General features: G+C 40.7%; 1 protein-coding gene across 2 annotated transcripts in view; it reads right to left on the bottom strand.

Annotated features, from left to right (window-relative positions):
• Positions 1–11,223: 11,223 nt before the first annotated feature.
• Positions 11,224–19,246, bottom strand: part of EXOC2 (exocyst complex component 2) — a 205,997-nt gene continuing 197,974 nt past the window's right edge. For both annotated transcript variants that reach the window (XM_056521044.1, XM_056521045.1), the window contains one exon: positions 11,224–11,524. In XM_056521044.1, the coding sequence (XP_056377019.1) occupies positions 11,431–11,524 (94 nt within the window). In that variant the 3' untranslated portion in view covers positions 11,224–11,430. The remainder of the gene's footprint in view (positions 11,525–19,246) is intronic.

Here is a 19,246-nt window from a genome sequence, read left to right as displayed (position 1 = left end):
AATCGAAGAAAAAACGCCATTTTGTAACTTTTGGGGGCTTTCACTTCTACGCAGTGCATATTTTGGTAAAAATGACACCTTATCATTATTCTGTAGGTCCATATGGTTAAAATGATACCCTACTTATATAGGTTTAATTTTGTCGTACTTCTGGAAAAAAATCATAACTACATGCAGGAAAATGTATATGTTTAAAAATGTTCTCTTCTGACCCCTATAACTTTTTTATTTTTCCATGTACAGGGCGGTATGAGGAATAATTTTTTGTGCCGTGATCTGAAGATCTGAAGTTTTTATCGGTACCATTTTTGTTTTGATCGGATTTTTTTTATCACTTTTTATTGATTTTTTTAATGGTATAAAAAGTGACCAAAAATAGTTTTTTTGGACTTTGGAATTTTTTTTATGTGTACACCATTGACCGTGCGGTTTAATTATCAATATATTTTTATATTTCGGACATTTACGCATGCGGCGATACCACATATGTTTATTTTGATTTACACGGTTTTATTTTTTTAATGGGAAAAGGGGGATGATTCAAACTTTTATTAGGGAAGGGGTTAAATGATCTTTATTAACACTTTTTTTTGCAATGTTATAGCTCCCATAGGGGCCTATAACATTACATACATTGATCTTTTACACAGATCAGTCGCGTGTATTAACACGCCTGTGATCAGTGTTATCGGCGCTTGACTGCTCCTGTCTGGATCTCAGGCACGGAGCAGTCATTCGCCGATCCGACACCGAGGAGGCAGGTAGGGTCCCTCCCGGTGTCCTGTAAGCTGTTTGGGATGCCGCCATTTCACCGCGGCGGTCCTGAACAGCCCGACTGAGCAGCCAGGATAGAATGACTTCGGTACACACTTTTGCTATTTCACTTTTCAGTGGTAGCTGATTTATGACGCAATACCTTCAATCATACTACAAACATACACCAGTCCAGACCTGGCTTAGAACATGGCTGCAGACAGCAGTTTTAAAAAGTTGAACAAAAGTTGCAGCAGGTGAAAATGTCTTACAAATGTCATACAAAGTGTTGTTCTGAAGTGCTTGATAAAGATCCGGATTGTGGATCGAAACGTTGCATCTCACTGATGGGTGAATAAAACTATTTTTTGGATTACAATCCCTGGAGTGCCGCTTCTTCCGTATTTTCTTCAATTATCTGGGATCTTGAGTCGGACCCCTGGAGCTTGTGCACCCACTCTGGACTATAAGTCCTCCACTGTGCCTTACCTTACTTTCCTTTGCTTTTTTGTTGTTCTGAAGTGATATTTCAAAAAAATGTGTACTAGCACAATATTTATCACGTGCAAAGAGAAGGTTGCAGCAGCACTCTTGGTCAAAAAATGGAGCCTCTTAGCACACTTTTTGATCAAAACGTGTCCCTCATCAACCACGTGGAAGTGGCCTCACTTCAGATGGGACCCTAACACGCTCATTCTACTCACCTGGGTGACATGCAGAATCGACTATCAATTTGAAAACCTCCTGTGAACATGGAGGGGTGCACGGCTATGGAGGGTGCCACTCCCCCTAACTTGCATTGCAAAAAAAAAAAAACACAAAAAACATCCAGCACAACTACCTAATACACGGGTGCAAGCTGCTGTAGCAAATACAGAGTATAAAAAACAGAAGGTTGCAGTTCCGGCTAGAGGAAGTGCGCAAGGTGCACAAAACAACTTGTCCCGGCATCCCTGTCCTCCCTGTTACTCCCCCGCCTGACACCTGCCTCCAGCCACCAATGAGTGAATAAAGAATCCCTGCATGGTGAGTGTCGCCTCCTTTGTTTCTCTTTACACCATGAATTTGCTGCTTCTTTTGGGGCTGAGCCCCACTCCCGCAGGCTTGTTTAATCAGTGCATCCACCTGTGCATCCTTGCGTTCCTCCACAGGCTTATTCTCGTATGTGCCGGCTCCATTTCTCCTGTACACTCAAGCTATTCTTTAACTTTGATAAATGTTCCCCTTTCTGTTAAACAATTTGCATCTAAATTCTCCTCTACTTACATGTTTGGATACAAGTAACACATAGGGACCAAATATCTCTTGCATGACAGTCACATAAGGGTTTTTTATGGTGATATGTACACTATACAGAAATTTTCTTTAGGTTATGTACATTAAGCGCAGCGGAATCTGTAGGCGCTATATAAATAAATAAATAAAAATTAACACAATTTACAAGTGGTGTTTTTTCATATGTTTATATATTCCAGTAAATTATCTACTCTATGTAAGATTTTATGTGCTGTTTTCCTCAATCATATGACAACTTACACATGTGACCTTAATGTGGATTATATAACTGTGCTGTTTTGACTACTGTATCTTAGTTTCTCTTCTACGGCCTCCTTCTTTTCCAGTGCTGGCTTCATTGTCCTGTTCACAGTAAAATCTGTCAGAATCCTGACAGGCTCAGCCTCCAGCCCTAATCTCTCCTACTGAACTTTCTTCTGAACTGATATATGACCTGATCAATGTGCTTCCAATGGTTTTCATAAGGAAGATAACACTGCATTCTGCCCATATGTTAAAAACAAAAAGGCTGCAGAATAGAAACTGAGCAATTTTTTTTAAGAGCTATTAAGAAAATGATGTACCATGATAATTACAAAGAATTAATAAAAATGCATTCAAAGCTGTCCATATAATTAAAATGTATCGAGAATGTATCCGTTAACACCTTCTCTACCTTATACTGCCAAACATTTAATAGCAGTATTAAATGATCATTATATGACATAATGTAGGTGATGCATAGGAATATTATTTGAATGATGTACTGTATTTCACTTTGCCTCTCTTTGGCGGCATTATGTTTGTATAAGTGGCCTGGATTACAAGAACAGAAATCTATGTAGGTAGTGTACAGTATGCTGTTTGTACACTTAGTTATTGTAACATTGGAGTGATGATTTCCAGGAAGAATGTATCTTTTTAAGCTTCTCACCATTTTTCTATGTCCGTCTGACTTCTCCATGTGTCATTTCTTAGAAGTTCTTGTTGTCCTATTGCTCACTAAGCCTTTGGTGTCTCCTTTACATTTCTTGTAATTTGGTTTGTTTTCTCATCTTTCACACTTCCCACACATTTACTGTGAATTGAAGATATTACCAATATGTATAATCTAATCAAGGATCAGAACGGATTATTAATAAGAAATATTTACAGACAGTTTATCTACAGACGAAAGATACAGAATTTTTTTTTTTTTTATATTTTCTGCCCATCGTCTCTAGTCTGAGAGTTCTTTCGTGATGACAAAACAGACAATGTAAGAGGTCTTTGTACTGTAAATTCCATATGGTTGCATTATATTGAATTTAGATTAAATAAAATTATATTATTATGTGTATCTATAAACCATTTGAGCAACATATCAAAAGTACTTCTGGTTAATACTTTTCAAGAAATGCGGTTCAGTAAATAGAAACTCAGCTAGATCACCGGTCTGATGAACCAGACTGACAGCTGTTATAGAATGTGTCGGCAGATAAGAACCATTTGGCCCATCTAGTCTGCCCAATAATCTGAATACTATGAATAGTCCCTGGCCTTATCTTATATGAAGGATAGCCTTATGCCTATCCCATGCATGTTTAAACTCCTTCACTGTATTTGCAGCGACCATCTATGCAGGAAGGCTATTCCATGCATCCACTACACTCTCAGTAAAGTAATACTTCCTGATATTACTGCATAAACCTTTGCCCCTCTAATTTAAAACTATGTCCTCTTGTGGTAGTATTTCTTCTTTTAAATATGCTTTCCTCCTTTACCATGTTGATTCCCTTTATGTATTTAAAAGTCTCTATCATATCCCCTCTGTCTCTTCTTTCTTCCAAGCTATACATGTTAAGGTCCTTTAACCTTTCCTGGTAAGTTTTATCCTGCAATCCATGTACTAGTTTAGTAGCTCTTTTCTGAACTCTCTCTAGAGTATCTATATCCTTCTGGAAATATGGCCTCCAGTACTGTACACAATACTCCAAGTGAGGTCTCACCAGTGTTTTGTACAGCGGCATGAGCACTTCTCTTTCTACTGCTTATACCTCTCCCTATAAATCCAAGAATTCTGCTAGCGTTTCCTGCTCCTCTATTACATTGTCTTCCTACCTTTAAGTCTTCTGAAATAATTACTCCTAAATCCCTTTCCTCAGATACTGAGGTCAGGACTGTGTCAAATATTCTATATTCTGAGGGTTTTTACGCCCCAAGTGCATTATTTTGCACTTATCCACATTAAATTTCAGTTGCCAGAGTTCTGACCATTCTTCTAGTTGTCCTAAATCCTTTTCCATTTGGCGTATCCCTCCAGGAACATCAACCCTGTTACATATCTTTGTGTCATCAGCAAAAAGACACACCTTACCATCGAGACCTTCTGTAATATCACTAATGAAGATATTAAACAATATTGGTCCCAGTACAGATCCCTGAGGTACCTCACTGGTGACAAGACCGTGCTCTGAATATTCTCCATTGACTACAACCCTCTGTTGTCTGTCACTAAGCCACTGCCTAATCCACTCGACAATATGGGAGTCCAAGCTTAATGACTGCAGTTTATTGATAAGTCTTCTCTGTGGGACAGTGTCAAAAGCATTACTAAAATCTAGATATGTGATGTCTACTGCCCCTCCACTATCTATTTTTTTTAGACACCCAGTCAAAAAAAAAATCTATAAGATTTGTTTGACATGATCTCCCTGAAGTAAACCCATGTTGTTTTTCATCTTGCAATCCATGGGATTTTAGATGTTCCACAATCCTATCCTTTAGTAGGGTTTCCATTAATTTCCCCACTATTGATGTCAGACTTACTGGCCTATAGTTGCTTGATTCCTCCCTACTGGAATACATATGCTAATTTTAAATGGAGATGCAACTTTTTTCTTCATAAGTAGCGACTACTGCATTTGATAAATACATGACTACCGCAAAGTAAAAAATAAAAAAAATTACTATGTGAACAGATTTCAGAAATGTGCTTTGGAATAAGCAAAAAACAAAAATTTGCAGCATGTCTAGAAAAGTCGCACGTGCGCAAGTACGTGCGACTTTTTTACGCAAATAAAAACTACTATGGAGCTTGATAAATCTCATTCATAATGTCCAAAACAGAGCGCAATATACACAATTGACATAATACCTACACCACTAATTGTTGGTGACAACATACATACCTATAATGGAGTATTTGATGATTGGGGTTTCCTGTATGGTAACTATAACCTTAAATACAGAGTGGAATTAGTCTTTCATACAAACATCCTTCACAGCTTTACATGTACAGCATGAAGATTCATTCATCCGCTCAGGTATATTTCCTACTCGATTTTTCCATATTTGAAAGAGAATGAATGTCTTTTGAAACAACAACCCTGCTTCATACTTATCTTTCTTCACGTGACAGGAAAGAAAATGAAAACCTACACAATGTAAAAAAAGGACAATTTTTTCCCAAGTATTAACTATACAGTCATAATATTGCTTAAAAATGTATTACAGTTTCAGCAAATATTTACTTTATAATGAAACCATATATCTTGTATTAGTTGGTCACGGTCTTCAAGATCTCAGCTTGCTGTTGGCCAATAGAACCCTTAATTGTTTACTTTAAGTCGATAAAAGTCTGTCCTGGTCATGTGACATCAAACAGCTCTGTAAACTGAATTGTAACAAGCACCATGCACTTGTGTGATCACTTTATCAAGACTGGAAGCAATGAAGGGTTCTACAAAATGACAGCAAGCAGAAATATGTGTCAGTAATGTGAACCGATACTGATAAACATTTGTAAATTGTATGATGCAAGGAATAATTAATTTATTGAATAAAAATCTAAAAAAACTGTAGTACCCTTTTAACCCTTAGATGACAAAGGACAAACGTGCCTGTCCTATGCATGGTAGCCAGCTGAGGAGCTGAACTCTCTTCATAGCTGTTAGCAGAAGTCTGGACGCACTGCTAATGATGGACATCAGCAATTCCTTTGGATAGTGGATAAGATGTCTCAGGGCTGGAGTACCCCTTTAAACCCTTAACATGCTGCAATCAATGCTGATCACGGCATATAAAAGGTAAAATGACATGTTTTGGAGCTCTGATCGGGACCTCCACTGGGTGGCTGCCCCAATCTGTTTACCTCCATGCTGCTGGTCATTGCTTTGCTTGTACAGTCTGTCTCAGGATTGCTTATTTTATATATATACCCTCATACAGCCCCATAAACAAAAAACTAAATAAAGTTACAGGGGCCAGAATAGGGCAATTTTAAGCATACAAAAAAAGTAAAATAAAATAAAACCCATATAAATTAGGTATTCTTGCAATAATATTGACATACAGAACAATAAAAACTAGTCATTTTACCGCAAAATGCACTGCTTGAAAACAAACCCGTCACCCAAAGTTGCAAAATTGTTTTTTTTTTTTCAATTTGAAAGTGTTATGGCTTTTAACCCCTTAATGACTAGTCTATTTGGGCCTTAAAGGGGTACTCCACTGGAAATATCTTATCCCCTATCCAAGGGATAAGATGTTAGATCGCAGGGGATCTAATGCGGCACCCCTGTCATTCGGTGCACGGAGCAAACTCTGCTTTGTGCCCGATGACTGGCGATGCAAGCCGCCCTCCATTCACATCTATGGGAGGAGACGTGACGGCTATGTACTAGTCGCCATGCCCCCTCTCATAGACATGAATGGAGAGGGCGTGGCGTGACATCACAAACGCGGAAGCTGCAGCTGGAGATCGCGGGGGTCCCCAGTGGCGGGACCCCTGTGGTCTAATATCTTATGCCCTATCCTTTTAATTTTCCATATAGAGGGCTGTATGAGGGCTCATTTTTGTGCCGGGATTTGTACTGGTACCATTTTTGTTTGATGGAATGTTTTGATCCCTTTTTATTCCTTTTTTTGACATATGATGTGAACGAAATCAGCAGTTCTGGCGTTTAGCATTTTTGCAGGGTCATAAACAAAATATTTTAATAGTTTAGACATTTCTGCAAGCAGTGATAGAAATTAGGGATCGACCGATATCGTTTTTTTAGGGCCGATACCGATAATCGGTGGAGGTTAGGGCCAATAGCCGATAACTTATACCGGAATATCGGTATAAGTTATCAGCTATTTATCCCCCCGTGACACCGCTGCAGATCATTGATTTACAGCGGGCACTTTAAATCAATGCACTGCAGTGGCTTTTGCGGTGCCATAGGCCGCCGCCGCTTCTCTCCCCCTGCCTGTCTGGGGGTCCTGAGTCCTATCACTGCGACCGCCCTCCCGCCCCGCCGCACCACAACTGCCCCCCCGACCCACTGCACCGCGACCACCCCCCCCCCCGACCCGCCGCACCGCGACTCTACACTCTACATCTGGCTCCGGTGGCGTCCTCCTGAGCTGTCACTGTGCGCACTGACGGTGACGTCCCATCGCGCACGTCACTCGTCATTGCGCACAGCGTAACGCAGGACGGCGAAGCAAGAAGTAGCGTGGACTCCGGGAACAGGTAATTATAAAACCGGGGATGGGGGAGGCAATGGGGCCGGGGCGGGGCGTTGGGGGGTGCGACGCGGTGCGGCGGGTCGGGGGGTGCGGTCGCGGTGGGGGCGGTGGGGTGGGCGGCGCAGTATTGGCTTATCGGCAAGGTAATTGCCGATACCGATAATGCCCAAAATCGTGATTATTGGCCGATGATATCGGCCATACCGATGATGGGTCGATCCCTAATAGAAATATGTTGTGTTTTTTTTTTATTGATCAGTATCATCGGCGAGCTTGTAAAGCCTGGCTCTATACTTTTTAAAGCTTATATTTATTATACATTCATTATGAATAAATCAATACATTTAAATGTCTGCTTATATATAAAGAAAATTCTGCATTCATTGCGTAAAAATGACTAAATAAACAAATTCAGACAGTTCCAGTGTCAATGACACAATAGGGCAGAACACATTGACTCAGATTTATCAAACTGTGTGAGAGAAAACGTGGAGTGATTTTTCCACATCGACCAATCACAGCTCAGCTAACAAGCTCTGGTAAAGTGAAAGCTGAGCTGTGATTGGTTGCTGTGGGAAAATCTCTCCACTTTTTCTCTCACACAGTTTGATAAATCTGGGTCATTGATTCACATTCAACAGAAGATATCAAACAAAATGTATTTATAATTTATAATCTATTTTAGTATATCTGCACTTTTTTCTTCTCAGTAAGCCTAGAAATACCAGGGTACCATTCCAGTGAGTAAATCACAAGTGTACCCTGCATGCAGACATTGTGCCAGCAAGGACAGGTGGGAGACTGCATCTCTTAAAGGGGTACCACCGTGCTGACAACTTATCCCTTATCTAAAGGATAGGGGATAAGTTGCCTGATCGCGCGGGGTCCCGCCGCTGGGGACCCCCGCGATCTCGCACGCAGCACCCCGCTCTCATCAGAAGTATAACGACGTCACGGCTCCGCCCCATGTGACATCACGCTCCGCCCCCTCAATGTAAGTCTATGGAAGGGGCAAGACAGCTGTGGGGGGGGGGGGGAGCATTGAGGGGGCGGAACGTGACGTCACGATCACCAGCCCCATCATCAGACGTCGTCAGGCTCCAGGGCCTGATGAGAGCGGGGTGCTGCGTGCGAGATAGCGGGGTCCCCATGTGATCAGGCAACTTATCCCCTATCCTTTAGATAGGGGATAATTTGTCAGCACGGTAGTACCCCTTTAAGTCTTCAGAATTAATAATGCAAATCTGTGACAGCTGCCCTTGAAGCTATAAAATAAATTAATTTTTAAACCTTAGCTCTAAGGATAACCAGAACTGGACTCATAGCCACTGCTAATGTCAGATTGAAGACAATTCAGCAGATCACTAATACAGATCCAATAAGTCAGGATGTGCTGCTGGGAACTAGTGAATCACTTCCTGTTCAGCATCTTCAGGCTTTTGTACAAAACACAGTAAGAATACTATGGGGCCAGCCTCACCTGGTGTCCAAAGGAGCAGCTTGTCCTACCACACAGAGATTAGGACAGAGCATGCAATACTGCTCTTCAGAGAGGGGCTATAAGTAAGCCAATGGGCATCTACTTCACCCGGAACACCTCTGAACTGTTCAGGAATGCCCCCAAAATGTCAACTTTTGGTTGAAGTTTTCATAAATATCTCCTTTTGTGTTTCAATAAACATTGGGACTATTGGTAAGCAGGACTTCAGCAGTACAGACCCTACTGACAGGCTACTCTTTCTTATTACAATGGTCCAGGAGGGCTATTGCATGTTGAAACTATTGTAACCTAAGTCCAACCGTGTTGAATAAATCTATATTATGGTCCCCAGCTTGCTACTGGTCCAGAAAGTACATTTGTGTGCTAAATCATTGTTTTCATAGTGACAGTTGTTCCACATTGGTATGAAGGAGTAATGTGCATAACTCATATACTTACAAATTACATTTCCTCACATTAAGAGTAAGTCCAGGCTTTAGTTTTCATTCTTTTGTTTGTTGACATGGTGCTTTTACTTATATTTGTTGAATAACTGCATGTAATGGAGCAGGAAGAGACCCAAGCAGAAGTTATCCTGTGCACACAGAGGAAGGAAATAGGCTGTAGAAGGAGGTTTACCACACCAATCACTGGGGTGGGTTCATAAAAAATCAAAAGTGATAAAGGAAAAAAGCTATTTCTAAGTGTAAAGTTTATGTTCCTCCCAATCGTACTGACATTAATATGAAAAGAGAAAAAAAAAAAATGATAAATTATTTGTTGACTACATGAGAGAGAAAAAAAAGTAGATAACAAGGGGAAAATACCTTTTCAGGACATGTGAGTAATCTCCTTTGGGGTTTATGGTTTTCTGATGAAACGTGCATTTGCGTTACAAAGTACTCAGTCTTGACCTTATAAAAGGCAGCACTATTTTACTTACGGAGAAAATGGCTGTATGTTAGAGCCTATTGATGGAATTAAATCTTAGATAAGTACATGCATTGCATTCAGCAAAATACTCAGTTCAATTGTGACATAGGATACAAAGGCACCTTTCAATTGCATAGGTAATAAATCGATCATATTTGTTTTATCAGCATCAGCTCACAGTTTGATGCTTTGCACAACATTGCAACCATTTTTTATTTAAACATTAAAGGGGTACTCCGGTGTAAAACATTTTGTTTTTAAATCAATTGGTGCCAGAAAGTTAAACAGACTTGTAAATGACTTCTATTAAAAAATCTTAACCCTTCCAGTACTTTTTAGCAGCTGTATGCTACAGAGGAAATTCTTTCTTGTCTAGTCTATAGTGCTCTCTGCTGACACCTCTGTCCGTGTCAGGAACTGTCCAGAGCAGGATAGGTTTTCTATGGGGATTTTCTCCTGATCTGGACAGTTTGTGATACACACATCAGGTTTCAGCAGAGAGGACTGTAGACAGGACAAAAAATTAATTAAAAGATAAAAGAATTTCCTCTGTAGCATACAGCTGCTAAAAAGTACTGGAAAGGTAAATATTTTTTTTTAAATAGAAAACATTTACAAATCTGATTAACTTTCTGGTACCAGTTGATTTAAAAAAAAAAAAAAAAAAAGTTTTACACCAAAGTACCCCTTTAAGGGAACTTGCCATCACCAGAATACGGGCAGAACGAAACAGGGACAGGCTCTATTATAATGATGTATAATGAACTCTGAAACACTGCAGAAGAATAATAGTTACAAAACCTGCCGGGAACCAGGCTCGAGTTATCAGGGCAGTCTCTGTTGCCTTTGGTTGATAGACCTCTACCTGTTTGGGTACAGGAAGTTGGTGGGTGGAGAGAAGCTGCCAAAGAGTGCCCCAATGACTCATAGCTGGCAGGTTTTAGAATTATGATTCTGAAACCCTGCAACATTTAAGAATGAATCATACACCATTGGAATAAGGGAACCTGTCCCTATTTTATGCTGCCCATTTGGACAGTTTTTGGGAATTTTTTGTCTGATTTTTGCTCATTTGACTGCTCCCCAATTTAACACCCATTTGGGTGGGGCTATAATAAAACCAGCAATTTTTTTTAATTTAAAATAAAACAAAAAAAAACAGTTTTATGGCTTTCGTCACTACAGCTGTCAAATTAAAAGACACGTGTACTGGAAAAAATGTTCCTATAAAATTTAATGGAGAAAAACTTAATTTTTTAACTTCATTTGTAAAACATACTTGAGACTTCTAGGAGAAAACAAGCTTTTATTTCATGTTGTTACATAATGTAGCATTAGTGGTACATAACAAAGAGTAGTGCATATCTCTGGAACAACAGTTAGTAATAACAAGGAGCTTTGTTTCAATATCAAAACGTAATACAGACATGGCAAAAACTGAGGCTACAGTAAACCTGCACAGGCAATGAGAAGACATAGGATATGCTGGTTGCTCAGGTCTTCTTCTCATAGTTGGAGGAAGGCTGGAAGCACACAAGTTGTAAGTGCATACTGCTCTTAAATTCATTCATCAGCTGCTCTAGTGACCTGTGGAGAGATACACAAACTCAATATCATACAGATAGTATATACTGTAAATACAGAATTAACCATGCGTAGGGCATGGTGTCATTGGGCTACTTTGTATGTATGACAAGGGGACTTCTGCTCTTGTGACACAAAGTGATTTTATTAGCGACACCATTTAAATAGCTTATTTCCTCTGGGGAAAACACACAAATAATAGAATTTGAATTGTCTTAAGTTAGTCACAGAAAATCTATCAATATACAATATACTACGGAATCTCCATTTTTCTATCATATAATTCTAGGGGCTACTATTACATGGGTTACCACTTGTGCCACACTTGTGGCTGTTTAGTTTTACACTTCAATTTCTAACGTAGTATTTGCTGAAACTGTATTTCTTGCATCCCTTGCATAAATAATAGAAAGCTGATGCAGATTTTCTAAATTTTACACACACTCCAGTATAGTTAGGCTGCAGTTAAAGGGGTATTCCAGTAAAAACCCTTTGTGCATGTGATGTAGGCGTGCTGACGTGGTAGCGTGAGCGCTCACAATCCTTCAAATCCTTCTTCCGTGTGAGGAAGCCAGCGCACTGGTGAAAGCCAGCACCGAGCCGAAGCTCGGAACACCTCAGGCGCTGACCGTGGGAGAACACCGGGAGAATCGTCTACTGGGGGAGACAGACTGAAGCTCGGAGCAGGGGTATGCGACCCTGGAGCGCGGGAGTAAAGCAGTGGTGGAACCGTGTACCTGCAGGGCTGTGAGAGAGCCCAGTCCAGTAAGCCACGAGGAGGCGAGGGAGCCACCAAGGGGAGCCAGAAGGAAGTCAGGTATCACGCTGTGAAAAAAACGGAGGGGGTTGATGGCCTGAGACCGAACACGGTCTGTGTGACATATAGTCTGTTACTAACGGGACTTCTGCGGAGTATCACCTGATAAGCCGAAAATACCCCAGAGATCACTGCTAACTTAAAAAGGTATGAACAGTTTTTTCAGGGGCGGACACAGACAGCAGAGGGCCCCTGTGCAAAAAAATGTGCCATAACATATAAATGCAAATAAATCTATGCTGCCTAAAGGGGGGCTCTAAATCTATGCTGCCTAAAGGGGGGCTCTAAATCTATGCTGTAGATATAGGGCTCCTCTTTAGGCAGCATAGATTTAGACCCCCCTTTAGGCAGCATAGATTTAGAGCCCCCCTTTAGGCAGCATAGATTTAGAGCCCCCCTTTAGGCAGAATAGATTTAGAGCCCCCCTTTAGGCAGCATAGATTTAGAGCCCCCCTTTAGGCAGCATAGATTTAGAGCCCCCCTTTAGGCAGCATAGATTTAGAGCCCCCCTTTAGGCAGCATAGATTTAGAGTCCCTCTAAATATCTGCTGCCTAAAGGGGATCTAAAGCTATGCTGCCTAAAGGGGGGCTCTAAATCTATGCTGCCTAAAGGGGTCGCTCTAAATCTATGCTGCCTAAAGGGGGGCTCTAAATCTATGTTGTAGATTTAGAACCCCCCTTTAGGCAGCATAGCTTTAGATCGCCTTTAGGCAGCAGATATTTAGAGCCCCCACATCAGGCACTGGCAGCATACTTACATCTGCCGGCGGGTCGCGGGATGCGGGGACTTCTTGGAGGTGCGCGCTATAATTGATGTGTGCACTTCATCGCATGTGCCGCGCAGGAAGTCGGTGTAGCGGCGCAGCGCTGCGCTTGCAATGACGTCACTACGCGCACCTCCACCAGGAAGTACCCGCATCCGTGACCCGCAGGCAGATGTAAGTAGCTATTAGCAGAAATCTCCTGCCCGGCGCCCTGGAACTGCATGTCCCGGGCGTCGGCACACAAGAGCAGGACTGCCATCAGAAATTTTGGGGCCCCTTACACAGCTCAGGCCTGGGCCCCCTGGACACCCCTCACAGTACCGCCAATTGCACATATCGCGTTGCATGTCCTACGACGTATAACATGATACCAGTATCAGCATTACAAATTGGGCTGCTACCCCCATGCATTCTCCCCCTTGATCAACCTCCTGTGCCATTTCAACCACTCCCCACTGTGCTATATCATTTGCCACCCCCCTGATCCTCCCCATGCCACTTTATTTCCACTCTCTGATCCACCCTGCCACTTTATCCCCCCCGATCCCCCCTGCCACTTTATTCCCCCCGATCCCCCGCTGCCACTTTGTTCCCCCCGACTGACCCCCCCCCCCTGCCACTTTATTCAGAGATAATGGGGAAGAATTATCAGATCCTGTGCAGAGGGAAAGTGGAGCAGTTGTAGATCGCTTCTTTAATTTTTCAGATGCCTTTAAATAAAAAAATAAAAAAGAAAGGAACAATCTGGTTGCTATGGGCAACTGCTCCACTTTCCCTCTGCACAGGATTTGATAAATCTCCCCCATTATCTCTGAATTTCATGTGTGTTGTAGCCTCTGTGCTTACTTGTGGTTTTCTCCTGATGCCTCATATACATGTTTTTAATTTGGTTGGTGTTCACAAAATAATCTTTTAGCGATATGTGGACCCTTTTTTTGTTTTGTGTAGGTACTTTGTTTTGGAGTTTTACCCTTACAGTTACAGTCGCCGGCAGATCAGCCAGATATTGTGGCAGCAGTGGTGGCCGGTCACAGGGGGCTCAGTCATGATTGTGACAGGTGCGACCATGATATTTATACCACTTGTGTATTAGAACCATAATACTTTTAATTTTCAACTTTCAGACCTATATGAGGCTTGTTGCTTTTTGTGCCAACAATTTTACTTTGTAATGGCATCAATCATGCTACCATGAAATACACAGTAAAAAAAAAACGCCATTTTGCAACTTTTGGGGGCTTCCATTTATACAAAAAATAGTATACTTAAAATCATCCTCTTCTGACCCCTATAACTTTAGCATTTTTCCATATACTGGGATGTGTGAGGGCTCATCTTTTGCGCTTTGATCTGTAGTTTTTACTGGTAATATTTTTGTTTTGATGCGACTTTTCAATCGCTTTTTATTTATTTTTTATGGTATATGAAATTACAAAAAATTAGCAATTGTGGACTTTGGTATTTTTTTAACAATTATGCCATTGACCGTGTGGGATAATTAACGTTATATTGGAATAGTTTGGAGATTTATTTATTGATTCTTAAATCAATAAATGTGGTGGGTGTGTTAAATGCAGTGTGTGGGAATTATATAGTGCAGTGTTTTCCAAACAATGTATCTCCAGCTGTTGCAAAACTACAACTCCCAGCATGCCCAGACAGCTGTTGGCTTTCTGGGCATACTGGGAGTTGTAGTTTTGTAACAGCTGGAGGCACACTGTTTGGAAAACACAGACATAGTAATTTGTGTGTTAGTATGTAGTATAGGTTACCTTCACATGATACACATTCCCCTATACAGGAACTTCTTCCTGGGCCTCCATTGCATAGTAGTCAGGCTCCTCCCACCCATGTGACTGATCACATGGTAATGACATCACCAAAGGTCCTCTGCCTCCCATACACAGCCCGATGTTCGGCAGTTATCGCTCCCTTGTGCTGCTGTCGTCTGTAAGAGCCTTATCCAGGGAGGAGAGGACAGATGGCAGCAAGTATTTTGCAGCTGTCAGTGAAAGCAGTAGGATGCTGCTTAAACAGCAGTATTCTGTGCTGGGGCTGCTGCAGGGGGGTGCAGCAGGGGCCTGGCCCCCCTGGGAGATGGGGCCCCTTACTGGAGTACTGGCTGTACCCCCCTGATGGTGGCCCTGCACGAGAGATACAAATGCCTCCTGCATCATTCAGGTCCCATGGTAGGGCCGGCCCAGCATGAGAGGGGGTCTGCCGCTGACAGGCCCCCTCTCACGCTGGGCCCCTGTGCAGTTGAACATGTTGCACACGTGATATGTCTGCCCCTGAGTTTTTTATATACCTGTGCATGAAGGGAAGTAAAAGTGTAGAGGAATAAAATATAACATAATTGTGACTTTAAAAGAAAAAAAGAAAAAGCTGGGAATTTAAGGAGAGAGAGAAAGAAAATGGGAAAGAAAAAAAGGGAGAAAAAAAAAAGGAAAAATATAGTGGAAAGACAAACTTGTGGCCACTTATATCTTTCCCATAATGTATATTGCACCTACTATCTATATAAAACAAAAGGAGAAAACCCTTAGGGGTCATGCAGAGAGGGAAAAAGAAAACAGCTCTACCCCAAATCAATATGGACTTAGATTTAGTTTCCATAACACATTATTTAAGAAAAGGTGGTGGAAACATTGGGTCCAAATATTTTGAGAGTAAAACAAATAAAAACCCCATGAGGGAAGAGTTAAACAAGGGAACATACCACTGTGTCCTTCAAATATGGATGATAAAGCTGATAGCATATGCTCCCAGAGTTCTGGTGAATTACAGGCTACTGTACAAGCAAACATGTCCCCAATTATAGGGGAGATGGGGAGTGCGACAAGCGTTCCTAGAAGCTCCTCACCAGTGAGACATAATATCCTGTCAACAGAAAACTCCATAATATAACCTGGTCTGTTTTCCCCCTAGAAATGACTCTGGGAAGCGGGGAAATTCCTAAGTTGTTGGCAGCTAAAAAAATATGCAAATGAAGAAAAAAACTGGAGAAAGAAAGATTAACTAAGTCCAAAAAAGGATATATGAAAAAATATATATAAATCCACTTACAATATTTTTCTTCTCCCCCCCCCTTTTTTTTTTTGAGTATCAGCTGAGACTCTCATTGTTTTATCAACATAATGTTTGTAGACAAGCTCATAAGGAAATATGTAGGCTTCCCTGGAACCGAGACTTGATATCCTATAACAACCATTTTTGTTTTTCCCTCCCTTTTTTTCTCTCTCCCTGCTCACCTACAGCCGCCTGCGCTCCAGATTTATAATTTAAAAATATTATTCTATTGATAATTGGAAGAAGCAAAAGCTGACCACTAAATGTCAAATACCTGTCACTCTACAGTAGGGACCGCAGCAAGGTGTGGCGTATAGACAGGTTGTCGTTAGTTATCATAGGTAGGCCTGTGGCCTGTTTTGTTGTGTTTTATGTTGAATGTGTATTCCCCTTTCCTACCTCTGGATATAAAATTGATATATGCTATGTATCTGGATTTAAAATTGATATATGCCATTAGCGGGGCTAACCTTTAGTACATATAACGCGCGGGGCCTAAATATTTCCCAAAAAAGAAAACATAATGTGGAGTTTCCAGAAAAAAAGGGGTTCATTTATTATTTATACAAGAGATCCATTTTAAGGCAAAACAAGTCCCTAAATGTAATAATAGTAGTTATCCCAACTGGTTTTATGCCCACATCCTTTGCTAAAAAAGGGGGAGTATCAATCACATTACATAAATCACTTCAATATGATATTTTGGGAACGAAAATAGATCCAGAAGGAAGATATCTGTTTATTAAAATGAGGATAGAAGGAACATGTTTAGTTTTGACAAATGTATGTTTTCTAAATACAGGGCAAGTGCCGTTTGGTTCCGGAGTATTGAAAGACTTGGGAAACTATGTGTCAGGTGCTAAGATAAGAATGGGTGGAGATTTTAATACACCCTTGAACCCTGTCGTAGACTTATCGACAGGTAAAGCCACATTATCTACACTATCACTGAAAAACATTAAAAGAGAATTGGCATTATTGAACCTTGTAGATTTATGGAGAATATTACATCCAACAACTAGAGACTACAGACATTATTCGGTGTCACATAATAGTTATGAGAGGTTAGACTATATTTTTGTAACCCAAGAATTACTAGATATGGGTCCTAAGTGCGAAACTAGAACATTTTGGCAATAGGGTTAAAACATACTCATGGTGTTTAAACGATAATTTGTTAAGGGACTATTAATGCATAAGGGAAATTAATAATGTAGTTTCTGAATTTTTTGAAATACATGAAAAAGACATAACTCCTCTCCCAATAAAATTGGAAGCACTTAAAGGTGTACTAAGGGGGATTTTTATTTTGCATGGTAGTAGGTTAAAAAAGGAGAATACTCAAAAATTTACATTCCTATTAGATAGCCTAAGGATAAAGGGTGATAATAATAAAGCGAGCCCCAATGACCAATTGAAAGCAGAAATCTCAAATTTGAGAGACATATTGTTACATTTGGATCAATGTTCATTATGTATAAGAGACAGAATTAGGCAGAGAGGGTTTGAATATGATAATAAATGAGGCCTTATTTTAGCTAGGGTCCTTCATCCCCGTACAGAACAAAAGCATATTGTTGCCATACAAAATGTAGTAATCAATGGTACATGACCCATCGAAGATAGTCGGAAAGTTTTATAAATATTATAGAGACCTCTATCATTTATTTGGAGGTGAACAACAGGCACCTACACAAGCGAAAGCAGCCTATTTGAGGAATATAAATCTAACAAAAATCTCTTTAGAGGAAAATGAGGAAATAGAACAGGACTTTACACAAATTGAAGTTGAAACGGTGATAAAGCAATTAAAAATCGTGAAGAGTCCAGGGCTAACATCTGTTTTTTTTTTTTTTTTTTTTTTAATCTGACCAGATTTTGTCTCCGTTTATGACAAAGGTATATAATTCTATCTCACCTACATGTTTATTTAAACCACAGTCCTTACGGACAAATATTGTAGTGGCACCTAAAATTAAAAAGGATTTAACACTAAATTATTGGCCAATCGCTTTAATCAATATACGGTAGATATGAATTTTTTTTCTAAAATTATTGCAAATCGAATACAAAACATCATCTCAAGGTTGATAAATAAAGAACAAGTTGGATTCATATTGGGTCAGGAAGCCAGGGATAATGTGATTAGCACAATGGCCCTGATTTCACGGCCTCTCCTCCAGGGGACCCCAACATGCCTACTAACAGTAGATGCAGAAAAATCCTTCAATATGGTAGATTGGGGTTTCCTGGAGGAGACACTTGTGGAAATGGGGATGGGGAGGAAAATGAAAAATTTGATTATGGCCCTATATAAGGAGCCAAGTGCTACAGTTAGAGTAAATGGAGTTCTTTCAGGAACAAGACAAGGTTGTCCCTTGTCCCCATACCTATATATTCTGGTAATGGAATCCTCAGCAAATGCTATAAGATTAAATGAGTTAATCCCAGGGATTCAGATTGGCCCACAAAAACATAAATTAGTTATATTCGCAGATGATTTATTAATATTTGTTACATCACCTGATTGGTTACATCACCTGAGTCTTCCTTCTGTTCTGCATGAATTTACAATTATGGATCTACCGATATTGATTTTTTATAGCCAATACCGATAACCTGTGAACTTTCAGGCCGATAGCCAATAACTTATACCGATATTCCGTTGGCAGTATAGTTCCCCACATTAGGTTGGCAGTATAGTTCCCAACATTAGGTTGGCATTATAGTTCCCCACATTACGTTGGCAGTATAGTTCCCCACATTAGGTTGGCAGTATAGTTCCCCACATTAGGTTGGCAGTATAGTTCCCCACATTAGGTGCAGTACAGTTCCCCCACATTAGGTGCAGTACAGTTCCCCCATATTAGGTGCAGTATAGTTCCCCCACATTAGGTGCAGTATAGTTCCCCATATTAGGTGCAGTATAGTTACCCCACATTAGGTGCAGTATAGTTCCCCCACAGACATACAGCCTCCAGCCATATACAGTGTATGGCTGGAGGTTGTATGCCTGTGTACTGCCCCACTTCAGTGCTCTGACCACCACTCCTCTGGTCCGGCCATAGCACTAGG

The sequence above is a fragment of the Hyla sarda genome, chromosome 5, assembly GCF_029499605.1.
Source record: "Hyla sarda isolate aHylSar1 chromosome 5, aHylSar1.hap1, whole genome shotgun sequence".
Lineage (NCBI taxonomy): Eukaryota > Metazoa > Chordata > Amphibia > Anura > Hylidae > Hyla > Hyla sarda.
Note: the sequence above shows the minus strand (reverse complement) of the source record. Positions and strands in the feature narration are given on the sequence as shown.